At 42.0% G+C, this 26,240-nt stretch overlaps 2 protein-coding genes across 13 annotated transcripts in view; one reads left to right on the top strand and one right to left on the bottom strand.

The window, feature by feature from the left end:
* Nucleotides 1-21,333, top strand: part of kcnab2a (potassium voltage-gated channel, shaker-related subfamily, beta member 2 a) — an 86,587-nt gene extending 65,254 nt beyond the window's left edge. For 8 of the 9 annotated variants that reach the window (XM_037101190.1, XM_037101187.1, XM_037101188.1 and 5 more), the window contains 13 exons: nt 3,424-3,467; nt 3,752-3,789; nt 4,066-4,145; nt 8,070-8,114; nt 8,954-8,998; nt 9,266-9,309; nt 9,588-9,674; nt 11,760-11,845; nt 12,102-12,222; nt 13,035-13,129; nt 14,375-14,495; nt 17,189-17,277; nt 18,896-21,333. In XM_037101190.1, coding sequence (XP_036957085.1) covers nt 3,424-3,467; nt 3,752-3,789; nt 4,066-4,145; nt 8,070-8,114; nt 8,954-8,998; nt 9,266-9,309; nt 9,588-9,674; nt 11,760-11,845; nt 12,102-12,222; nt 13,035-13,129; nt 14,375-14,495; nt 17,189-17,277; nt 18,896-18,985 — 985 coding nt within the window. In that variant the 3' untranslated portion in view covers nt 18,986-21,333. Of the gene's footprint in view, nt 1-3,423; nt 3,468-3,751; nt 3,790-4,065; nt 4,146-8,069; nt 8,115-8,953; nt 8,999-9,265; nt 9,310-9,587; nt 9,675-11,759; nt 11,846-12,101; nt 12,223-13,034; nt 13,130-13,263; nt 14,355-14,374; nt 14,496-17,188; nt 17,278-18,895 lie in introns of those variants that run through there. The other variant, XM_037101194.1, reaches the window with a different exon arrangement.
* A 1,947-nt stretch (nt 21,334-23,280) lies between these two features.
* megf6b (multiple EGF-like-domains 6b) overlaps nt 23,281-26,240 on the bottom strand; it is a 67,397-nt gene continuing 64,437 nt past the window's right edge. For all 4 annotated transcript variants that reach the window (XM_037101143.1, XM_037101142.1, XM_037101144.1 and 1 more), the window contains 4 exons: nt 26,024-26,152; nt 25,786-25,914; nt 24,422-24,550; nt 23,281-24,178 (listed from right to left, as the gene is read on the bottom strand). In XM_037101143.1, coding sequence (XP_036957038.1) covers nt 24,117-24,178; nt 24,422-24,550; nt 25,786-25,914; nt 26,024-26,152 — 449 coding nt within the window. In that variant the 3' untranslated portion in view covers nt 23,281-24,116. The remainder of the gene's footprint in view (nt 24,179-24,421; nt 24,551-25,785; nt 25,915-26,023; nt 26,153-26,240) is intronic.

Raw genomic sequence — 26,240 nt, 5'->3', positions numbered from 1 at the left:
AAAAAGTTTGATGCAGCTCACACCTTCTCCTTAAATCTCACATACTCATTTATCAGAGTGTTGACAGTAACACAATACACAAGTTTTTTGTATCAGCCAATATGCTAGTGCTAGAAATCATTAACTCTCGGTAAGAGATGTGCAGTACAATGGCTTAGGCTTGACATTAGACTTATTACTGTTAATGTCTCACTGTTATATTATTTTCTTTTCTATTTTACATGTTTCTTCTTGAGAGAACAATCCAATAACCACAAATCCAATAATCAATGATAAATGACTCTCAGCTGACCTCAGATATATCTCCACCTTATGTTGACATTGACAGAAAAAACAACAGCACCTCCACAATTTTCCACAGGTCACCTTCCATCAATGGCAGCCAATGTCAGCAGCAGAGCTGTGTGATTGACTCAGACATGTAGCGTTCATTATGTGAAGCTTATGTGAAATACAACCTGTGTGTGCGTGTGTGTGTGTGTGTGTGTGAGAATAAGCCCCAAATAGATCACCAAGCTGGCTTTAATTAAGTTAACAAACATACCAACATGTAAACCCTTGACTTGTCCACTCAGGCTCTGGGCTGCTGGGATCTGAAGCCAGATGTTCATAGAGACCTCAAAGAAAGGTTATCTGGTAAACAACCCTGCTGGACATGTGACAAGGTCTCTAGATGTCCTGCTCACTGAATCTCATCCGGCTTTGTCCCTGCAGCTGCTGTGGTGTTGCTGTCCTGTACTGTACCTGTCCCTTCATTATTGAGGGAGATGTGAGAAAGATGACTTTACTGTTGTGGTTCGTGACTGCTGAGGCTCAGCGGGAACCTGACCCCGGCCTGTTCACAGGCCATGGCAGAGGGTCATCGCATTGATGCATGATGCAGTATTCAAGGCCGGTCTCGTAAAATATTGAACACAACAATGTGCTGACACAGGGACATCCCAACAATAAGAACAATGGCAAGGGCAGAGCTATGTAGTCTGATACCCTTGTTACTTATTTTTAGGTTTGGGGATGTGCTTAAATGCATGGATGCTGTATGTGCAGTATTCACGGTTAAAACATGCTTCATGTAACACTTGCATGGTGAGCACCGCTTTGCGCTAAGCTCTAACACACGCAGATGAAAATGGTGCAAATGTAGGAGCATGTCTGTACTAGTTTGTCTAATTGGACAGGTTTACTCTGCATCTTCATTGCTGAACATGCTTGTGCACTGTGTGTTAACATAATAAGCAACACAGAATCATTTAATCACGTTTGGTGTATAGATCTGGAATTATGCAAGGATTGAAACAGACTCCATGTTGAATGCACAGTAGTGCTCTAGACAGTGTTCAGGGACAAACTCTACAAAAGCAGGATGAAGTCAAGCAGAATGTTCCTTTTGAGGGATGAAGACATTTTCCACTACCATTAAACAGATATTTCAGTCCATCATTAAAAACATGCTCCACTAACAATTTCGGCCAATAAGTGGCCTTTGATTTCAGTTATCTTTGCATGTGATGGCGAGCAGCAGCCCCCCTGAGGGGGTATTTTCCTCATGCAATTAAGAGAAAGTTAATTGTAGATCAGCTTCAGTGGTTCGCCAGAGGGGACTTTTGTTAACCTTGTCACTGCAGTGCACTGAAAGGGCACGTGGGACCACAGTACTTCCATCACTCTTCCTTCTCCCTCATGACTGTCTTGTAGCTTCTATACATGACATCCTCAGGCTCTTGGATTCACTGTCAACTGTAACACGATTACAGACCTCACTGACCAAATAAGATCTTTTTAATGAGGAAGTTTGATAAAACAGGCTGTACTTGGAAAACACTTAGACTGTATATGATTTCATTATATTTCAGTATCACTCCATCACACTAAAACTCCTGTTGTCTCAGAAAAATGGTGGATTTCCAGTTGTGAAATGTCTTGAATTTGAAAACGAAGCATGGAAATGAATGGAGAGACTCTGCAAGCGTTCATGGTGGTGCAGTGAAGTAAAACAGTGGAACTAATGATGCTGGATGATGACGTGAACGTTTAACTGGATTAACGCCTCTAAAATAGAAAGTACTGTACATGGAGATACATCAAAAAGAAACTTAAACCTTTTGAAAAGCTTTTTTCTTTCGGTGTCACTACAACACAAATGTATCCAAGTTAGCCTGCTTGGAATGGATGTGATACTGTGGAGCTTTTCATATTTATTTTAAACGCCAGTGTTTTAGGACTTGGTGTTCAGACCACATTGAAAGAAGTGTTTTTGTTAGTCACTGCAGCAATTCAGCAATCCTACCATGGCTTCACAAAACACCCACACACACACACAGTCCCACTCACGCATGCAGTCACAAGCGCAGTCTCATAACACGCACATCTGCACTTACACACGCCGTACACCTTTCCTCTGTCTCCCTCTCCACTCCTTTTCACTGTATTTCTATACAGGCAGTCTTGTAAAAATAAATTAGATATCCTCCCACATGCTCACTTTGACTCCTGCACATGTTACATCATCTCTGATGCCACATTTCTTTTATCTCTTTACATTGCCAGCTTATCTTTTCAAGGAGGTTGACCAGAGGTAGCATACTTTTTTTTTTTTTCTAATGTTTAATAATTTTTTATATCAGTGGAATCTGAAGAAGCTATTAAGATCTTAGGACACACACCTGAAAGTAAAGGCATAACAGCAAATGCACTTTTTCGGTATAACAAATCTGTCATGAAGTTGCCTTTTAAACCAAGAACCACGGGCATCTTAGGAACGTTTAAAAGCTCGCACAAAAGAATCAAAGAGCCAAGCAAAGCTGTGATTGTCAGCAGAGGGTTCTGTCTGGGCCATGATAGGCTCAGAGACGCCAGCTTTATGAGCGGGTCGTCGTGAGTAGTCGAGCTTCCATGATGCTGTGAGAGGGATTTTAGTCAGATGGTTGCTGAGGGATCCTGGTGTGCTGCAGGAAATTTCAGTGGATGTCATGGTGGGCCTGCTTAAGACCCACTTCCTCTCTCTGACTTTCCCTGACATTTTGCTGCGCGTGCACACACACACACACACACACACACACACGCATACATATTCTTATTGTCAACAGCACACATGTCACTGTCCTTCCTTACCCATCCTATCTACATGTGTCAGTGCTGCAGTGGATGCAGACTGGCTTCAAATCCACACAAAGCCCTGTTCTCCTCAGCAGCCATGACTGTAAGCTTCCACTGCGATAAGAGCCTTAAGAGCAGAATTTTTCTCACATTACAGATGAATCATTGGGTTGTTTGTTTGTTTATTTATTTATTCATATTATCAGTCAAAGTGAAAAATCGGTCCTTACTTTAATGGTCATAGCCGCTACCAGGTTGAAAAATATCACAAATCATCGCCACCTCATTGCTGCTTTAATGTTAACATAATTCTTTCTGTTTTGACAGGAACCTTGGGAAGTCGGGCCTGCGGGTGTCCTGCCTTGGATTAGGTGAGACTTTAAGATCTTTCCTTAGTTTTCTGCATTGCATGGACTTTGTATTAGAGATTTGATGAGGATCTCATAACTCCATGGTGCTTCATCATCAAATAGGGAGAAAAGGGTGTTTTAGGAAGTGCCAGTGAGTCTGCAAATTTTTATATACTATCCTTGACTAGACCATATTTCTTGTACTACGCAGCATATGCAGAACCCACAGTATCACTTGCTCATCTGTGTGCATTTGTGTTTACGTGCATATAACCTGACCCCACCTTCCCTGTCACCCTTTGTAGGAACATGGGTGACGTTCGGCGGACAGATAACAGATGAGGTGAGAGCAGATGGATTCTGTCATCTTCCATCAGTCAAAGCTCAGGAATGGAAACCCTCCATATGATCTGGATTGCTGAAGGAACCTATTTTTACTTTGAGTGAAAACATACTGCCAGAGGGAATCAACAGCTAGAGATAAACAGGAAGAAAAAGCCATGTATAGTGTTGTTGGGGAAGTTTAATAATTAAAAAGTCCTAACACCTCACATTGGTGGTCTCCCACCCCGCTGTTGTCTCCCCCCTGCTTGTTCCTCCCCCCCCACTCTCTCAACAGATGGCAGAGCAGCTGATGACTCTGGCCTATGAAAATGGCATCAATCTGTTTGACACAGCGGAGGTCTACGCTGCTGGAAAGTGAGTATATCCTGTGGCACAGGTCACTTAGCAGTGAGCAGTGACACCGCATATCACCAAGCTGCTCATGTGTGATTGATCATAAAAGCAGAAAGTAGAAATTATACGCTAGTGACAGCATGTTTGTCTAAGTGTCAGGTGCGGCAAGCAAATGTTCAGGGGATTAGAGAGGATTAGAATACCACATTAACACATTCAGACTCATGGTAGACAGCCACTGATATGCAGCGGGTCATTTTACCCAAATTTATAAGAAAATAACATTTAACACTACTATAGATGTGCTTTTCAAATACAACGAGCGTAAATGGATTTGTCTATTATGCTAAATGATTCATCAACAATGTGTCACTGTCATTACTCTACAATCCACAAAAATCACTGTCAGCATTTTTCATTCAGACTATTAAATTGGTAGAAAGTAGTGACCCAGTCCACCCCCAAATCAGAAACGCAGATTTTTCCTTTTTCGCCTGTAGTACTATTTATCCATCTAGATTGTTTTGGTGTGAGTTGCCGAGTTTTACGAGATACTGGCCTTAAAATTGTCTGCCTTCTCTCCAATAAAATTGAACTAGATGACACTCGGCTTATGGTGTTCAAAAAAGACATTTTAAAAAGCGCGACAGCACTGTCTCTGTCTAGAAATCATGACCCTGTTACTCAAGATAAACCACTGAGCTTGTTGTGAGCAGTTTCATGAAGGATCTGCTTTTTTTCCACCAAACCATGCAAAATCACAGCGCAGTGAAGCGTGCATCTACTCATGGACGAGAGGCCAGCTGACTACTAACTAAGCTAGCTAACATTACAGTTCAGTTTACGAGGATGCCGTTAATGTTGAGAAGCGTGGTCAGGATTTCTGGAAGGAGACATTGCTGTCGAGTTTGAGGTTTTACAAAGTATTCTTTTGGCACTTTGAGCAACAAGAAACCGAGTGTCATCTAGTTCAGACATCCCTATGGCTGATATCTCTAAAAGAGAAAGAATTGAGGTTGAACTGTCCCTTTACGGGTTAGGCAGATTGATGACTCTGTCCTTGGTTTTTGAACCTGACATGAGAGTCGTCCTTTTCATCAACACCTCGTCAGTGTTGCAGTAATGTGAGGGTTCAGATATTCATAGTCTGGGTCTAAATTTACGGGACAGCCAGGGTTGGTATATTTAACCCCACAAAGCAGCCTTGTATTGCCTCGTGCTTTATGTAGTGATGGTTTAACTTCCAGCGTGGATTAATCTGGCTTTGTATTAACTTGGGTGCTTTGAAATAATCTAAGGGATTAGCATTTGCAAACAGTATCTCTGATTAACCACACCAAGTCCCTTTTTTTAATCCTCCTAAGGATATTCTAGTATTGCCATTATGTTTAGTGAGATTCGGCAGAGTGCCAGTGCCTCGAAAAAGAAAATCAAAAGAAAACAACAAGAAGAGAAACGTCCTGTAGGTCTCAGTGGTTTTCCTCATTTCTTATCTAATGCCTCAGCAGCTGTTGTGTGCTAAATGTCACCACTGCATGCTTTATTATTTTGCAAAGCTCTGACCAATCTGCTGTTTCAGCCTTGTTGTTGAGGAAGTGGCCTGAAAAATGTGATCTCTGACACAAAAGCATCACCAGCTCTGACTCTGATCACCGTGCCACCATGAAACAAACCGCAGTTTGACGTAAAGGACAAATCTGTTCGGCATGTGCACATATTTGTGACAGCCTGTCACACAGCTCGGTGTGTGTTGCACAGGTGTTAATCCTGACAGCTTCCAGGAGCTTATATTACACACATACACAGGAGCAGAACAAATCACACACTTTGCACATCAGAATGGAGGGGGAAAAAAGCTTTCATGTGAAGTCTTTGGCTCTGGTTTAGTGTGATTCCCTCATCAGTCAGACTCAGGGAACGTGAAGTGGTGTTGGTGGTTATACAGTCAGGTAGCTGTAGGACAGATAAACAAGGTTTGTAAGCTGCGCTCACACTCGGAGTCTTGCTCACTCACAGTGCTTGGCAGTTGCTAGCTGTTTGTTTGGTGTATTTGTCCTGGCTTCGCCCTACAAAACAGAGAAACGGTCACAAAACAAACATTCAGCGCAGAGATATATTTAGATGCAGATTATGATTCTCAACTAGCATATCCAGCATCATATGCAGGATACTGTTAGTCAGAAATGTATAAATGGTTATGTACAATTGCATAAATAAACACGCTCTTCTCATCCCATCTAGCTGCTGTTATCATCGAGCACATATTGTGTCAAAGCATTTGAAAGTATCCTGGTAATTGGCTGAACAGAATTTCCTTCTTCATTTGCTTTCAGGCTTTCAGACATTTTGCTCCAGATGCATAGTAATTGCATGGTATTGTGTGAAACCAGTGACAAATTGGACGCATAATTACAAAGAATTCTGAAAGTAATAAAATGTTGTAAATCCATGAATAATGCATCATTATGTCAGTGGCTACTGCCGTGAGTCATAACATCGACTCTGGTGTACAGACCTAATTAATGGATGGATGAAGAAAGTTAACCTGCTCAAGGCACACTGAACCTTATGTTTGGGCTCTCAAATTACTCACATTTCCGAAGGGCAACACACAACGAGCTGTGTGGGTGTTTGCCAGACACACGCACACACACTATTATGCACAAACACACATGTTATGCTCTCATGGGAGTGCTTGACTGCTCGTTGTTTGAGAAGGTGTTGGTCACGCTGGCAGGGTCTCAAACAGCCGGTTGTAGTACAGGACCTATTGTACTCACGCAATAAAATATTCATTCATATTTTAATGAATAAAACCTTTAATGAGTAGGTAATGATATATATATATATATATAGAGGCAGGGTTTGATATTTAAGAATGACCATTATATAGAGAAAAGACACACAGACACACAAAGAGGAACTAAATCAACAATACAGTGATAAAAAAAGTCATTTTTTTAAATATATTTTTGAGATCTTCTTCCCTCTACAAGCATCCAGACAATATATAAGTACCTGTGAAGTGTTTGCGGTGACACACCTGCAGTATTGACATATTTAGGGCCTGTCAGTACAGTATGACTGAAAGCAACCTCACAACACCAGTAAGATCATGTCTGGTAACAGCATACAGAATGACACCGCAAAAAGTGTGAAGAATCACAGAGAAGATCGATTTAAGAGTGAATTATTAACTATTAAACTATTAAACAAAATGAAGTTGGAGACGAGGGTGTGAAATATTTGTCAGTGGCACGTTTGAAAAAAATACAATACAAATACAATTCAGCAATCCCAGTGTTTGACATTTGTACGGACATGATAGTCTCTGAGTCTGATCCGCAGCAACATGTCAGACTGTCTCACCACTCGACACGGAAACACCAACATTGGCGGAGCACTGATGCACTGTGTCACAGGGGAGATGAATTGCGGTCCTTGTATCTTTCAACACACTTTTGACACAGCAAAACATCGTTCATTTGTAAACCGCATTGATTAGAACAGCCAGCTCCATTCATTAGTGAATCCAAGACAAATACATTATTGGTGGAGTTTCAAACACATGATTTGTGAGACTGTTGTTATGAGGTGAGTCATTATTTGTTTGAGAGGGAGGACTGGGGAGACATCCTACTGACAGGGTTCTGCCCAACCCTAATGAGCCCCATGATGATCCTAATGTCACTCATTAGCACCCCTGTGGCTTCTAATGAGAAGCTGGTCCGGGCCCAGCTGCCTCTGACCTGGCAGCTCATTCACACTCACCACTCCTGAACAGGTACTCTTTAAAATGAAAGCTGTCTTGTGCATTACACAGAGTTTGGGCCTCTTTCTTTAATTTAGGGCTTTAAAATCGTTCCTCAGACTGGTGTAAACGCTCTTACCATTCTCAGACTTATCTTTATTTAATCTTGCCTTCTCTCCCCATCTGCTTCACAGGGCAGAGGTGGTGCTCGGAAACATCATAAAGAAGAAAGGATGGAGGTATGAGGCACACTTAAATTGAGTTTGGAGGGTTTTAATTTCCGTCCCAGCCGGCCTCTCTAATCTTGTATCATCTCCTCCTTTGCACATATTGGGAGCGTGCGTGTTGTGATCTGGAACGGTAAGTTGGAGAGATGAAAGATTAATGCGAGGCGGCCGTGCCCACACTTCTGTGTCCCTCCTCAAAGGCGCTAAATAATGGATGAACTTCTAGTGCCTTGTCTCCTACTTTTGTCGACCCTGGATTGGCAGTTGTATAGCTCTGTCAGGTCGTACGCCCACAACAGTCATTCACTGGCCGAGTCCTGGCACACTCACATGTATTGTTGGATGTGGTTGTGTGTGACATCGAAAGAATAAGGTTAGAAATGCATTATTACCCAAAAGACGTGTAGGAGCTTTTCATCCTTGCTCTAAAAACTGGCACTGGCAGTTCACCTGTCTCGAAGTCGGTGGATTTTTTTGTGTTAAATGCCAGAAAAGAACTCCAGCAACAGCAGCTGAAATGATGTTCACATTTTGTTCAGTTACATAAAATAAGGACGTTAAAGGATAAGTTCACACAAAAATGAGAATTCAATCATTATCTTCTCAACCTCTTGCTGATGGAAAGTCAGGCGAAGTTTCCACAAGTTAATGGCATATTAAAGTCTTGGAAGACACTACAGTGAAGATCTCAGCTTCGTTTGTTTGTTTTTTACATTCTAAAACAACTTCCCAACTTCACCCAACTTTCTAATCTGCTTCTTTTTGTTGATATTTTGCTCTGTCTGTGAGTTGGACAGGTGTTGTAACAGATGTGCTTTAATTTTCCTTTTTTTTTTTTTTTTTTTTTTCAGACGCTCAAGTCTGGTGATAACAACAAAGATCTTCTGGGGTGGAAAGTAAGTTTCATCTGGTCGCTTCTTTGAATAAGCTCGCCTGTCCAAACGAGAAACGATCCTCCAGTGTAATTTTTCTCGACTTGTTTGATGCCCCCGGTAATGGGATCATGCGTCATCCAGACTGATCTCTTGCTGTAAAGCTGAAACATTTATTAGATCATCTTTCACAAAGGATATATGATGTTATATTATCGTGGAGGTGCGGATCCAGTCATATTTCAAGTAATTGTTCATAACGCGTTTTTTTTTTTAAATGTTGTTTTGTAGAGCGGAGACTGAAAGAGGTTTATCCCGAAAACACATTATAGAAGGTAAGGAGCGGCGCTGCAGTTTATTGGATTAAATGCTGACTCCACAACAACAAAGTATTTCTTAATTAGTTGCTTTGGCTTAAGGGAGTCAAAGCAGCATTTTTAATATTTGACAAACTTTGGGGGTTGTGGAGTTGCCAGGAAAACTTGTGGGCACAATAACTCTTTAAAATTAAATAGTTTGAGAACCTCTGCATTAATTAATGGGCAGTATTCATAGATCGAGTTTTAATGAAGAATATTAATGTATGTTCACTAACTGTTGTGCTTGTTTCTAGGTTTAAAGGCCTCTCTAGAAAGACTGCAGTTAGAATATGTGGATGTGGTTTTTGCGAACAGACCAGACCCTAATACACCAATGGAAGGTAACTCTTCTAATATCTCTTCTTAAACCTTTGACACTTTTGAATCATCACCTATTTTTGTTCTTGCCTTCTCACACACATAATCATGTTTTCCTCATGTTTTTCTCATGTTGCACATAAAAAAACACACTTCTTTTCTGTCTCTATGACTACTGCAGTGTGAAGACTCAAATATACAAACCTCTTGTAACTGAAAAATCTATTTTTAAAAGCCGCATGTTGTCCTGGTGCTTCCACCTCCACAGTCAGAATGAGAATAGATAGATACTGATGCTGGAGACCTTTAAATGGCAGAGTGCTAACTGTGTGTGGGCTCAGGTTGGTCTCACAGTATGCATCTGCTCCCATGTCAGAGTTCCCCCTTCAGGTTAGAGTTCGGTCAGAGGTCACCTTCCTGCCTTCAGTTTGATGCCTCACTGGCTCCGGCTCTTTCACAATCTTTCAGCGTCTTGTTAGTCAGAAGTAGCTGGTGTTTACTGACGTAAAAGTCGAGGCGATTCTTTTGCCCATCTGCCCTTTAAAGACTGCACACAGTTCACGTGGACAGCTTTGAGTCTATGTCTTCAGACCACAGTAGTTCGGCCATCTGGTATGTTTTATTCTGGCAGTAGCTGAAGGGCAGAAACACAGGGTGAAGTGGAGCCGAGCCGCTGTTCTGTCAGTTTACAGAGAAACCCTCTTAAGCCAAGCACCCGCAAGATGATAGGAGGGCAGATTTGTTTCTCCGAGAGACTATTCAGGATTATTAAAGCATGACGTGCCCTTGTTTTATTGCAGTCTGGTGCTCCTGGTCTTGTCTGGGATGCCCAGGTTGTTATGTACAGCCACGTTTCCACCCAAAATACCTGGAAGTCTCAGCCCCACAAAAGTAAAAGGTTCATTCAGACTTTTCTTTTCCGCATGTTTAACCTGCAACGGCAACAATTATTTGATTAGACCGTCGCAAGAAATTTAATCACCAACCAATTGTTGTAATCAATAACTAATTAAAAGGTGCAATATGTGAGAATTTTAGTTTAGTTTGGTTTAAAATAAAATCTCCTCCAAAGCTCCAGTGCTAGCAATGTAAATAACACCAACACTTCCCTACTGCCCCAAGCTCCGCCTCTGGACCACAACCTGCACTGCTAGCTGAGCTAACTAGCAGATAGTTAACATGCTGTCTCGTATTTGGTGGCCAGTTCTCACTATTATTGAAGTGCAAATAAAAACAACCTCATATTTAAAAGATGGTGGTTGAAATAAAATGCTGTGAGTTCTTGACTAATCAGAATTGTTCAGGGCACCTGGAACTTAATTTAGACCCTGTTCCCTGCGATGAAAATGCACCGAGCTCCTCCAAAGGAGTATATTTTGTTTGGCAGTTGGATGAAATGAATCATCATCATAGACGGAAATTAAAGTTGGGTAATGTGAGATTACATTTGCCATCAGATGTGGCTGTAAAATGAAATTCCCTATCTGATGGCTTTAAATAAAATATAGTGATGTGTTGACGGAGTAACATGCGATTAATCTGTGTCACATTCGGTCAGGCCTGGTCAGCACATTAATGGAAAAAAAAAACCTTAATCCCTGATGTACTTTTCATTTCATGAAGAGAACCTGTAAATGTTTTCACCCTCTTTGCTTCAAATGAATAACACTGTAGTCCAGTGTGAGGACACTTTGTCTGTGATTAAAGAGTTGAGCTGCTCTTAATGTGCCTGTCATCTCTTATTTATTCCACTTTCATGTTCCCCTGTAGCTGATCGAATAAGACAGACTCTGGTGGATTTTTACACGAATGTCATTCAAGTGCGCCGTGTTCTGAAAAGATGTCACCCTCATCAGAATGAATCAGTCACCATTCTGATTAACATAATCAGCTTTTCCACTTCTCTCCCCCAATGGCCCAGTCCATTTGGATTGCAAATGATAACAAATACATCTTTTTATAATAATCAAGAACGAGCAGCTCAGACATGTGTATGGATGACATTGTTGGCTCGATAGAGATCGAGAAAGAGATGAAATACTGTTTTGTAAATACCACACGGTGTCTCCAGTCTCATTGAAAGCGGTTTTGTGTATTTTTACTTGCAGAAACGGTTCGAGCAATGACCCATGTGATAAACCAAGGCATGGCCATGTACTGGGGGACATCCCGCTGGAGCCCAATGGAGATAATGGTGAGAGTCAGTGCATCTGTGTGGAGACAAAGCAAATATTTATTCACAACATAGCCTGAGGAGTTTTTCCTACATCACAAAGGTTAGAATTTATTTCTGACCTCGCTGTATCCTACCTTCTCTTTTTTCCTGATGGTATTTATATTGTCTGTGTATGTACGTCTGTCTATATGTATCTATATATATGTGTGTGTGTGTGTGTGTGTGTGTGTGGTCTATACAAGCCTCATCTTGTTTATTCCCTGTTTTTCTTTAGGAAGCGTATTCTGTGGCACGACAATTCAACCAGATTCCTCCCATTTGTGAGCAGGCTGAGTACCACATGTTCCAGAGAGAGAAGGTGGAGGTGCAGCTACCTGAGCTCTTCCATAAGATAGGTGAGAGGTGATGGACATGGACCGGCTTTCCATAGAGGATTGCTTGAAGTCATCTTTACGATACAGTAGGGCCACTAAAGAGCCAATGTCCTTAACTTCAAGGCTTCGAGCAGCGCTATTTGGAGCTGAAGCTGATGAATACCTGTGACTTCTGCACTACATTACATGGGAATGAATGCCGACTGTATCATTTCCCTCTGAAGAAAAAACAAAAACAGATGTTAGCGGTTGTAAGTGGATTTATTCTCCAGCGTGAAAGGAGTATTAGGACGGCTATTTTTCTTTCCGTGTGGACACGCAATCCAGAAAACAAACTAGCATCCTGCACATCAGTATACACAGTAGCAAGAGGAGACGAGGCCAAGTGATCTCAGGTGTGAATAAGAACACTCCAGGTGAATGCGAGGTACTCTTGAAGTTAAACTGATAAACTTAGATAAAAAGGAAACACACACGCTTCCTTCAGGCACACTCGCTCTCAGCCAAGGGTTTTGTTAAAAAGCTTTTTTTTTTTTTTTTTTTAAGAAATAAAGGTTTTTTAACAACATCCTTGGCTCGGAGTGTGCATGCCTGAAGGAAGCCTCTTTGCTTAGCACAACAAACTCAGTATTTTTTCTGATATGGAATTTTCGAGCCCGTCCAGTAAGTTGTCTCTACAAATTATACAACAGGCTTGACTGACACAGAGGAGGACACAGATAAAAAACAGAAGTCCTGTCTGACAGCGAAAAGAGTCAAACCCAGCAGATCTGCACTTGAGGAGCTAATGTTGCTAAGATAATTTTCATGATGATCACATATTTCTGCCTTAGGTGTGGGGGCCATGACGTGGTCACCACTGGCCTGTGGGATCATCTCAGGGAAATATGACGGCAGGGTGCCCCCCTACTCTCGGGCTTCTCTGAAGGTAGACGCACCTCGCTCCGCTGTTTCCTGTGTTTATCCCACTATGATCATCTGTGCCAGTGTCACTGTTTCGTGTTTCCCCACTGGTTGCCGGTTGTTTGTTTTGTTTGTTTATTGTGTGTTTGTGTTTTTCAGGTTCTGTAACTCGGTGCACGCCTCATATATCTGTGTTTTTAGTGCCATGTTGACACCATGCACTGCGTGCCATCTCCCGAGCAGCGTCGTTTGATGCCGCTTGCCAGCTGGTGTCGGCTTAACGCATTTCAGTGCACATGAGCATATAAATACAAACACGCAGAACAAAACAGTGCAGCATGTAAACATATATTTTTTAAATTGTTTTGTTATCATGGATACCAACATTTTTAAGACAAAGCCAAGCAAAGAATAAGTCATGATGCATTTTAATGTTATTCCAGGCAGCTCTAATGTGACCTACAATTATTTTTTGAAAGACTTGTTTCCCTCAAAGCAGAAGGGAAGCACACAGCCATGACAACTGAACGTTAATGAGGAGGAGGAGCAGTTTTAATGATTTAATTCAGTGAGCACTGAAGGAACCCAGAGGAATATTTCACTTTTAGCAACCACAGATTCCACATTATGTCAAGTGATGTTACTGAAAACAATATTTTGACGCACAGAAATTGAACCAAAAAAAAAAAAAAAAAAGAGTCCAGCACCTGACGTAGTGTGGCGATGTGTCTGTGTAGTGGAGTGGCATGTTGTGTACCTGTGGTTGTGTGTCAGTGACTGATCTCCTGGTTCATGAAACTAGCTCCATGTCGGTGTTGTGCAGTACTTGGTGACGTGTGTGGAATGTGCTGCTTCCTGTTTGGTTCAGTGTTGCCTGTGGATGTTCGTGGTACTTTGGCTCTTAACACTCAGTGATAATTGTTACTGGTTTCTAACTTGTTACTGATGGATTCATAGTATGATGTTTGATACTTGATACTATTTAAAGATGACTGTTTTGACTCAGCTGTGCAGATATTTAAACAGGTACAGTAATTAGTAAGTTAATCAGAGAATTCCTCTTCGTATAATGTTTTTAACTTTGCAGTAATAAAGAACTAAAAATCCAGTATTGCAGACAGCATCTCTGTAGCTGTGTTTCCCCGGCTGAGCAGTAGGCAGCAGGAGACAGAGTCACTTGTTTAAAAGCAGGCCCTGGTGACACGGGAGCTGCGGCGCAGCGGTGTGAGCAGGGCTGTGTTTTTGAGCAGGTGTGCTGTGTTTTCGACAGGGTTACCAGTGGTTGAAGGACAAGATCTTGAGCGAGGAGGGCCGGCGTCAGCAGGCGAAGTTGAAAGAGCTGCAGGCAATCGCGGAGCGGCTGGGCTGCACTCTGCCCCAACTCGCCATCGGTACGCAGATACACTCTGCCGCTCTCTCTCTTTCTGTCTGTCTGTCCGTCCCTCTGCCTCGGACGGACCCGAGGTCAGCCACGCTCTCGCAGCTCTGTGCTTTGACTGTTGGTGTGCTGTGTTGTGTTGTGACGTGCCGTGTGTGTCTGTGCTCTGAGAGAAGGAAATGAATCATTTGGGAGAAAACTTTGAATCAGATGGTGAGGTAAATAGTGCGTATTAAAGAGATAACCTCCTCACCTCTTACCTTTTAATATTGTCTCTCAGGCACCACAGGGTGTCTGCGCGTCCTTAAAAAGTCTTAAATAAGTAATTTGATAATTTTGTGTTCTATTTGTGAAGTCTTTATGACCTCAAACATTTCGTTTCATTTTTTAAAATATTATTGTTCTTCTGCATCAAAGTCCACATTTCTAATGTTACAAACCTACTGAACACTGTCTGCTTACTTTATACCTGTACTTACCTGTAGGCAAAATATAGATTAACCTAATATTCCTACTAGAAACCTACCTCTGCACAGTACCACATACTTATTCCCTGCAATGCTTTTAAATGTTAAGAAATAGATGATTTGTTGATAAAAACGGGATTAAATTTGGTTTAAAAAAATATATGTGCACAGTATCTCCTAAACAGGGATCTGACTCGGTCCCTTTAAAAACATTAAGAGAGGAACATAAATATAAAGATAAGGAATACAAACATGTTTACAGTATATATTTGTGTATGCAGCTCTGTGGCATTAACATGTATTTAGCTGTTTCCCGTGTCAGCATTAAAATAGCATCCTGCACATAAATCCAGCGAGTGGATGATATCGATTTCACTGCCAGGCAGGAAAGTGAGAATGTGCAAACCCCGAAGACGCACAGTCCTGTGAGGGCCGTTAAAGCGTCACACATTAGGGCTGCGGCAAGTAAATCTGGGACTCCCTCTCCCATCTCGGCACAGATCGCTGCAGATTTTTCACCCTTGCAGTAACGCGGCGTCATAGATTAGGTTTCACGGCCCATTAGCGGACACCCTCATCTCTCCCAATTACCATAAATCCTTCCAGCGCTCCTGAAGGCAGCACAGGAGATTAATGTGCACCAGGAAGTCCTCTACATCACCGTGGCACTCCGGTATTGAATAAAAACTATAAAAACGATGACGGACTCGTCTCTTCCTTCTGCTGGACTCTGAGGCTCCTGTAGCAGCTGGTTGTGAGAGGGAGAGTAGAGTGAATAGATGCTGTTTGGGCCTGAGGGGAGGTTTACATTTGTGTCAGCCCAGGAGAAGTCCTCAGCTGTCATCATTTTCATATTTGTGCAGAAATATAATCCCACTATTACAGCAAAAATTCTCCCTCCCTTTATGCTGTGATCTGCTTACAAGAGCTTCTTTTTTTTTCTCAGTTGCAAAAGCAGGCACTTGTATTACATAATAGCTCACAATTATAATGGCTCACCAAACAGAGAAGAGTGTCTGTGTCAGTTTGCTCAGAGAGATCCCAAAGAAATGTTTCCTGCATATTATTAGCTGGGTGTCGAGTTTGTTCTACTTTATATTTCTACTGCACTTAATTTCAGAGGGAATATTGAATACAGAAGTTTTTGTTTTCTCTTCTTTAATTTTACGTGTATTCACTGATTCAATGCATCATGTTGGGATAATAGCAGATATTGATTTCATTAAGTGAGGTTTGTATAATGACACCACTGATTAGATACAGTTTCTCTGTCATTTCAAAAATGATGTGTTTCATTTAGTCTTCATGGGTGTGTTGACTCAGACACAGCTAGACTCCCGTTACCTCTGTGAAAGTGATTCCAGTGACTTCCACGCCATGGGGTACACAGATTTTTAATTTAGGAGAAAGAGATAAAAGGTATGGGATCTGTATTCAGTATCAGCAAGACACCCTGAGTTAATAAGTTTGGTAGAAACATTGTTGCAAAACCAAGTTCCTTAATATTTGACATTTTGGCATCAACATGTCTAAAAAACAACTAGACCATTGTTATAAATTCTGTTTTGCACTTACACAAGTTGAAACCCAGAGAAATCTGTAGTTTCATGGAAGGTATGACACTGTTTGCATTTGGTTGCCTGTCGCTGTAACTCCCAGGTAAACATCAGGTGATACGTCGGAGAGTGAGGAATGAAATCAACAAACGATGCAAAAAATAACATGAATAGATCTTTTAAACATCAGCAGATAACAAATTAATGTCCTTTTAAGCATGAATCACGTTAAAATTCTGCTGCATACATGTTAATTCATTATTGATATTAAGTACTTTTACTTTGGATGGTTTAGGCACTTTTTGGTGATGATATTTCTGCTTCTCTATTCAAAACCTCATTTAAAAGTAGAGGAGTTTCTCTTGTCCTGGAGTTTTGATAAACTGTGGTATGTAAAGGCTGCGGTAATGTGTGAGTGTGATGTGAGCGGCCCGCTGTAATTTTGTAATATTTCAACCGTGGACAGAAGTGTTGCATTGGCCTCCATGTTTAACCACAACGCTTTGGTCTTTAATGGATCATTTGATTCGTACAACACAAAAAAAAAAAAATCAATCCGCTGTGTGTGTGTGTATGAAGTGTTGTTTTGGAAATGTTGTGCAGTGTGTTTGTGTGCTGTAAATGTGCTGGTGTGTCCAAAGTGATGGTTGGGGGTGTCATTGCTATTTACTGGTCTCCTGCAGCGTGGTGCCTACGGAACGAGGGGGTGAGCTCTGTCCTTTTAGGGGCGTCCAACACCGACCAGCTGATGGAGAACATAGGAGCAATACAGGTGAGGCCTCAACATGAGTGTGTGTGTGTGTGTGTGTGTGTTTGTGTGCACATGTTTGTGGCTCCGTGAAACAAATCAACGGTTTAATTTGTGAAAATGTGACCTGACCTGTTTCATCAGACCTCGTATTCATGCCTTACAGTCCGTATCAGCAGCCTCCTCTCCTGGGTACAGCTCGGCCTCTTGGGCAGTTTGCCGCTGCACGCTTGGGTGCTTTACTGTACCGAGTTAATAAGGTCAGCGGAGTATCAGTTGCCAGGGGGATTGGAGACAGGCTCACAGCCACTTCTTCCCTCTTCTGATAAGATGCACTCTTTAAATGGGGTTTTCAGACCGGTGGGGGTTTTACATCCTCTCCTCACATTATGTCTTGCCCACAGTAGAGAACGTCCCTGCTCTTCTCTATTCTCATGCTTTGTGTATCTTCCTCTGTGTGTGTGTGTGTGTGTGTGTGTGTGTGTGTGTGTGTGTGTTTATGTGTGCACACTATATGTCTCTGCTCCCTGGGTACATTTGATATTTCAGTTTTGAAATGCTACGCTCACATTTCCCAGGGGCTCCACAGTTTTCCTTTTACTGGGAATTTTACATCAAGGACCCTGAAGTGGACGCACGAATAAATACCCATAAGATTACTTGTTGGTTATAAATTTATAAAAATGTTATACAAATTAAATTATTAAGAAATGACTGTTACAATAAAATACATGTTTTTATTATATATATGTGTAATAAAAACATCTATTTTGCAGTAATAAACATTACAGTAACTAATGAGGAGCTTTTACTTGTAATATTTTTACACAGTGTAAAGCATCTGAATACTTCTACTGCAATAATTTACAATATGAAGTCAGCTGAATTTGAAATAAACTCAAACATCACTTTTATTTATAAAAACCCACAAATAAAACAAAATAAACTGCAGATCATCTGTAAAAACTGCCGACTGTCACACTTAATTTTGCAGATTTTCTTTCTTTTCGTGGTCGCTGTATCAGTAGTAAAGAGCTGAAAGTTTCGGACTGGAGACCACAATAGTGGTGACGACTGCTGAGTCACCCTTCTGCGCTATCTAGAGGCTGTGATATGTAACTGCATATAATTTCTTAAAGGGTAATTCCACCAATTTTACACCTTAAAGTGTGTTTGCTTGTCTAAAAGTGTATGTAAAAATGTAGTATAAAGCCTGTTTAAGGCTCCAGAGGAAGCTTCATGTAATCTGATAAATTTCCTCCAGTGATGTCACTCAGGGGCTGAGTTGCATTATGGGGAATGTAGGCTCTTGGTTTTCAAAAGCAACAAACCAAAAAATGATCCAAATCAATGCAGCACAACCAGATGTCACTCTTGTTATGTACTTATTTTCAAAACCTGGTGCCTGCATTACCCACAATGCAACTTAGCCACTGAGTGACATCACGGGAGGGATGAATTGGATTACATGCAGTTTCCTCAGGAGCCACAAGAGGCTTTACACTACTTTCTTCCCAGTTGTACTCTTGAAGCCCTGTTAACACACTTTAATGTGTAATTTTGGTGGAGTTGCCCTTTAAAGGGAAGACTGACCACAAACAGTGAGAACATGTTTACCATCTGTGTCTCTCTCCTGTCGCAGGTTCTTCCAAAGTTGTCGTCGTCCATCACACATGAGGTGGACAGCATCCTGGGGAACAAGCCGTACAGTAAAAAGGACTACCGCTCCTAACGGGCAGCACGGCCCCGCCCGGCAGGGCTGCACCCGGGCTGCAGCCGCAGCGCCCCACCTTTGCCTGATCCTCTGTTTGCTTGAGCTTTTACTGAGTGAGACCCTGGCGCATGAGTCTGGCCACACCAAGGCCACCCAGGGCACCTCATTTAGAGTCACGGGGATAAGATAAGAAAAAGGGGGGGAAAAAATAGAGTCACCTCCACGGGAAAAAGGAAGGGAATGACAAAGAAAGACAAAAGTGGAAGAGAGGTTTAGGGATATGCGCTCATACTTAAATCAGTTATACATTCAATTCAGCTGAACGTATTTTAAGAACCGTAGACAAAAATATCTTTTTAAAAAAATTAAAAAATAAGCACACGCTTGCTTGGCAGCCAGATATTTTTTTTTCTTTCTTTCTTCTTTTTTTTTTTTTCTAAAACTGAATGCAACTAAAAGGAAGAATAAGTTCATACTGTATGAATATATGAGAACTACTCTGTTGCACATGTACCATAGCCATGCATTTGTTCCTTGGACGTTCTGTTTACAAACACGTGTGTACTGTACTGAGTCCGTCAAGGTTTCTCTGAAAAGCTGTTTGTGTTGTCGACATTATCAGTGTAGGAGCCTCTCGCGGGCTTTAACAATCAGCACTTTAGTATTGTCAGTGGGTGTTGGAGGGTAGTTTAAAGGAGGGGGGAGGATGGGTATTACAATAGTCTTATCTCACAGCCATTGCACTATAGAATCATATCTCCTCCTGATAACTCCCTCTCCTCATTCTCCCTCCTTGTCTTCACTGGCGCTGCGTTTTATCCGGCCCGATGCTCCGACCCTGCCGCTGTCTGGGCGATGAGGGCGGAGGCGCTCCCTCCTCCTCGTCTGCCTCGAAGCGTCCTGGTCAGGAGCCGACGTGTCAGGGCAACTCGTCTGCCACTGAAGAGATTAGCTTTCATCCCTAATGGTCGGAGCTGTTAAATCCAAACGCAGAGTCACTGTGTTCAGGAAGTGATCCCATCAGTGCTGGCTCCACGCCTCGTGGAAAGCTCCTCCTTGATCGAGTTCTGTTCAAGTGTTTTGCCTTATTTACAGTTGCATCAGACTGTGCTGTGGGCGTTCAGCGTAGATGAGCAGCTCGACAGCTGCCTCCATCTTGTGCCCAGTGTACACGGGAACGCTGACTGGTTGGTGCTGGCAAGTGACATTTGTTGTGAGGAAAGAAGAGGCGGTGTGTGTGGTGGTGTGTGTGCGTGTGTGCGTGCGTTTGTGTGTCCAGTAAATCAGTGAGTGGCAGCAGCTCAGGGAACAGAGTAGGTGGTTTTTAGTCGTGCGTTGGCGTGCACGTGGTCAGGAGGTTGTATTTACTTGTCGTCTTTCGTTCATGTGTGGACACTGGGGAGGACCAGTGACATTTCAGCGTGGCTCGAGCCAAAGATCTCCTTCTCCTTCTTCTTCTTCATCTTCTTCTTCTTCTTCTTCATCTCTCTATGCCAACACAGTTTCACTCTCACTTCCTGCAAGATTATAGAACTCATCTTGAAGCATGTGCTGTCCAGCTTGTTATCTATCTATGGTATGGACTCTACTCCATATATATCTTTACTTGACAAAGCTGTTATACTCGTTAAACAAATAAAGTCCTTCATATACAGAATGCATAGTACAGCTACTTGCTTTAGGATCGGTAAGGTTTGTCTCAGGTGGCATACGGACCTGAGACCTGAGTCAGAAGTATTAATCGCAAAAAAAAAGAAAAGAAAATTTGAAGCCGCCCTATATCATTCTCTCTCCTGTCGGGTGCTCTCTTGCTGTGATTTAAGCACAAGTGGATAGCATGTGACACATCCTGGAAGCATGGACCCTCCTCACCCAGCCTACAGGGACGAGCAAGGTGACGCCGCTCCGCTTATTAACACGTGTAGATAACAAATTTTTACTAACAGCTGATAAACTATTGATTCTCAGCAAGAGAGAAAAAAAAAGAAACACAGTACAGATGAATAAAACCGTCATATTAGTGCGAGTGATGGCGTGAATGAGAGTGGAGGGGATAATCAAAGTGAACGTTGCAGTGAGGGATTTGTGCAGATGAGGTTTACAGTCTGCCTCGTTAACTCCTCCTAAGTGAGTTTTAACAACGGCAAAAATGATTTAACGTCTCTGCTGTTGATCCTGTTCGTGTGTGTGTGTGCGTGTGTGTGTTGTGGGGGTGGGTGATTAAACTAATAATCCCTTGCTTTAGCCTGTTGTATAAATTGATCCCTGTATACGTTTGATTTGCTGTGTCTGAGTGAATAAAACTGGCGCGAGCCGATGTTTTTTTCAGAAAAAAAAATAATAATAAGATAAGCGATGACCATTTAGTTCGTTTTGTCTGTGGAGTTCCTGTGTCTTAATATTTTCATCCGCAGGGAGCGGGGAGGAAGTGTAAGACTTGGGAGGAAAAGTTTGCTCATTCGCTTTCTTGCCGAGAGTTGGAAATGAAAAGATTGACAAACGCAAAGCTAACGGCTAACGTAGCTTAGACTAAAGAAGCTCTGGAGGGGGTGTGGAGGCATCTGAGGTGCAGTTAGCGAGGATATAAGAGAACAACCCAACTGGAGGAAGTTAAGATGAACGACATGAGATCCTCCACCCCTTAAATCTGCTACATTTAAACAAGATGGCAGATGTCCATCATTTGTAAGTCCTAGTGATGAAGAGCCATTGAACCAGTGAATGAATCTTACAACAGGGTCATCATGTCAGCAAACAGGGTCGTGTTTAATGTGTTCACAAAGAGAGGTCGTACAGGAGGCAGTAGACATTTTTCTTGAATGTCTGGAGTTCTTGTGTTTTGACATGTTTGCTGAAGCGCTGGCTGATCGTTGAGTCGAAGGCATTGTGAAAAGAGTAATTCCCACACACACTTCTCACCTCCGCATGATGTCTTGCAAAAGGCCTTTGTGACCAAAACATTGACATTTGTTAAATAGATCTTCCAGTGCAGAGGTGAGAAGTGTGTCCAGGACTGACTCTTTTTCACTGGTGTTGCTGATGTGATGAGTGTTTACTGATGTTTTTCAAATCATCATGGAGGTCATGGAAGTTCATCTGGTAGACAGTATCTATTGGTGTTTTAGTCATATTGCATTTTACTTTGCAATTTTCAAAACAAATTGTTTCCTCCTCATCCTCCTTCTCTGTTGTTGTCCTCTTGCTAGCTTGCTTGCTTACAGACACAGTTAGCGTAGCAGCGGTGTCTCTACTTGAACACCAACCATACTCTGTGCACTACTTCCAGTGTTCAGGACCTCTCAAGGTTCATTTGAAGACAACAACTGTGCAAAGCAGAACTTTGTATTAGTTGGTAATCATTATCTTATGGGCAAGGCACATCTTAAATTAATCTCTATCACAAACTAAAGTTCCTGACTACTGCATCACTGTTCTGTTCCCTTTATATCACTGTCTTTTATGGCTCCTGCTTCTACGATGCTGCACAGTCCTGCACTGCCTGAAATCCCAGGGCAGAAAACTTTATGCTAAGCTAAGTTGACCAAAAATATGAGCGCTGATAAATCTGTTCATCATACTCTCAGCAAGAAACTGAACTTCTCCCTAAAATATAAAATTTGTCCTTTAAACGGCTTTGCTGTGCATTCAGTTTGACCATCAGTGTTATTTCACAGCATGCTGATGTGTTCAAAGGTTTCTGCACATTGTAGAAAATAACTTTTAATGTTCTAAGGCTGAAGTGTTATTAGCGAGCACCCTCGCCTGTGCAGGAGAAACTCATGCTTTAAGTGGTCCAAGCTCGCTCATATTCACTGTTCTAACATTTTAATGACTAGTTGAGAAATGAAACCAGAGCCACAGACGGAGAGAGAGAGCTTATTTTACAGAAGGTTACACAGAGAATATATTTTTTATGTTTTAGCCTTTAATGCAGTAGAGAGAATCAAAAGAACTGTTCTTATTTTATTTTATTTTATTTTATTTTATTTTCCATCATGCTGCATTTTTTCCTATCAGTATTGTACCGATTTGAAGAAGCATTTTTTTTGTGTGTGTTGTTTGCATCACGAGGACTGATTTCACTCTGAGGATGACGTAGTGAGAGCCTGGTATCTCCTGTACATAGTTTGACCTTTGTATATATATATTTCTGGTTGTGATCACCTCTGCCTTTTTTTTCTCTTTCTGTTTTTTAATTTTCTTTTGCAGGCGTTGCTATCTGCACTGTGCTTGAATCTGACTTTAGACAGGATGTACAGCTTCGATCTTCAATGACAATGAAATAATGATAAAATAAGAATGGTAAACCAACATTTCTGTGTTTTGTGTCTTTTATTGGCATCGTTCTGGGTGTCTTTGTCTCTTTTTCTCCAGTGGAAACAAGGATGCTTTTTTTTTTAAGTTGCGGTATATTAGATGGCATACAACTGTGAGAAATATAAATATGAAGCAAATTTATACACAAAATTCAGTTCAAAATAAAAATATTCAACGGTGGAGGAGGTACAAACAAATGCTAGCTGTGATCTTTAGCGAACTGAAACATTTCCAGCTGTCCATTAAGGCACATTGAGTCAAGAGGAATATGCTTCACTGCAGAAGTCTTTGTTGTGTTGTACAGTAAAGCACCATAGCACCATCAGACTGAGGGGAGTACTTCATGTTGTATAGACTGAAAAACAACTTCATAAAACAAACAAGTAATGAAATATGGTTTCATATCCAGCAATATCACCAAGATCCTTAAAAAAAATTAGATTATTTTATATACAGTACCTGCAGGAGGCATTTTGAGGACAAACTATTAAACACAAAATACCAAAAAGTGCAGTAGACACGCCCACAATCCCCCCCAACGCTGCACTCTGCGGATGAAAGCTGCCCGTTGTTCCACTCTGACTGAAAGAAAAAAAAAAAAAATCACCAGTACCGGCGAGGTCAGGCTGATGAAAGAAGCTCCAACAGTTCACAAGGACACTTTGGCATATGAAGGGGGGGAAGATATATCATCCAGCTCAGGTCCAAACATGAAACTTCTCAACCAGAGAGTCTATTTCAATGAAGGTCTTCCAGCTGTCACAAACTTTTCACTCAACTTGAGTCACTCCAATCAAAACACCTGATGTGTCCCAGCCTGAGTCTCTTGGTGCTATAATGAGTTGTCGTGTTGCGAGTCACCCCTGCTGCTGTAGGTGAGACGTGGAGGTCCACCTGAGGAGGAAACAGCGGTGAGTCCAGCTCAGCATGCATTCATATTTGATCAGAACAAAGATGACACCCAGGGGGGAAAAAGTGCTGATGCAGCAGTTCAACACTAAAACTAGTTATTTACTGTTATTCCACCAGGTCAGCTGAAATGTCACTCCTGCTCTCCCTCAGGAGTCGGAGGATGTGTCACGATGACTGTATATGAAAAGCAGGTGTGTCACTCGTGCTGGTTCTTCGTTACTGTACCTTCCTGACAGGAGAGTCCGATCCAGCTGTGCAGGCAGCTGCAGCCGCCGTTGCGTCGGTCGCACTGCGCCCCGTTCTCACACTCGCAGGTCTCTGTGCAGTCGGGCCCGAAACGATTTGCTCTGCAGTCTGGAACAGAACCAGTACTGCTTCAGAAAACTACACAGGGGCTGATGCACTTTTAAAGGAAAAGTCTGACTATTTTTGGAAATGCGATTATTTACTTTCTGGCAGAGAGACAAGAAGATTTATACCACTGTTAATGTCCGTGCAGTGAATATGGTAGCTACAGCCAGCGGTCAGTTAGCCAAGCATGAAGACCGGAAACTGTTTTCTTAATCTCATAATAATGGAACCTTGATTTCAAAGTCAACCTGAGGTTTTATGGGTGTGTTTAGCACTGCAGTTCAGTTCAGTTACCAGACCGACAAAGCTTGTTGATTTGATCTGTGTCATTAATGCATCATCACGATCCACGAGGGGAAATCCACAGGAAGGAAACTGCAACGCGATTGATGCTTCTGATGTGACTTTATGTTCCTTGGTGTCACAAAGAGCTCAAGAAGAAATAACTAATTATTAGGATTATCTGTATTATTAAACAGCAAATTGACGGCAAGTTATGAATAATAACTAACGCGTAGAGACGTGACAGAATGGAGACGTCTTGTACAGTAACATTCAGGGATGATTACTGTTGGATCACTGTCACATACACTGGGCTCAGTGAACTGACAAAGTACATGGAGCAGGATACAGCTCAGCTGTTTCAACAGCACATGACCTATTAATCAAGAGGAGTTCTCGGGCTGATGTGTGCACATGTTACCATGAAATGATTTTATATAAATACACAGCTTGTCGGCTACAGACCGATTATTTCTGAACAGTTTACAATGAACAGATGGATTTATGAATAATTCAGCTTCTCCACTGAGCTAAAATTATACATCTATCATCAGGATGCTGAGGTTGATCCATCTGCTTTCACACTACAAACAAACAGCACTAGAATCCGCTTGGAAGCGGACCGAGACTGACTTGTACAAGCACTCAGGTTTGACCGACAGCTTTTAAACCAGCCCGAACAAGCCACACTAACAGGGAAAACACACTGGGAACCGTTTAACCCAACCAAGCAGGTGTGAATCCACCCAAACACATTCAACCTTTAGCAAAACTTAACTTAAAATTAAATCTGTATAGAAAACCAGTATGCCTTCGGATGAACGAGCAACTTGACATCCTCCCTCCTTTCCTTTAAATAAAGCACATGCAGAGTCAAGTGACATGTTTTCATTTTAATCTTCTTGCTCTGAAGCTCACACTGCCTGTGTTTAGATTTAAAAAGGACAGGAGATTACCTATGTCACATCTGGGCCCAGTCTTCCCCGGCGGGCAGAGGCATCTTCCTGTCACAGGATCACACGGCGCCTCGTCCTCACAGTCACACACCTTGACACAGCCGTGACCGTGGGTCCCCTGTTCACACACTGAGGGAGGACAGCAGGATAAACAGTTTCACAAAGACAAAATAAATCAGGCGCGAAAACTGAAGTAATCCTGCTGTGATCCGGGGTAATCGGCAGTGATTTGACTGACCTCTGTGACAGCGAGCTCCGTGGTGTCCTGGAGGACAGATGCAGTGTCCCGACGCCGGGTGACAGGAGGCTCCGTTCATACAGTCACACTGCAGCTGGCACAGCGGGCCGTGGAGACCAGGAGGACACGCTAAGGACAAGGGGTGGGATTCAAAACTGACTTCTATAGTATAAACTCTCCTCACTTGGATTAATAAATCAGTCTAAACAAAAACAAT

Source organism: Acanthopagrus latus, chromosome 6, assembly GCF_904848185.1.
Source record: "Acanthopagrus latus isolate v.2019 chromosome 6, fAcaLat1.1, whole genome shotgun sequence".
Lineage (NCBI taxonomy): Eukaryota > Metazoa > Chordata > Actinopteri > Spariformes > Sparidae > Acanthopagrus > Acanthopagrus latus.
This window is presented reverse-complemented; position numbering and strand designations above follow the sequence as displayed.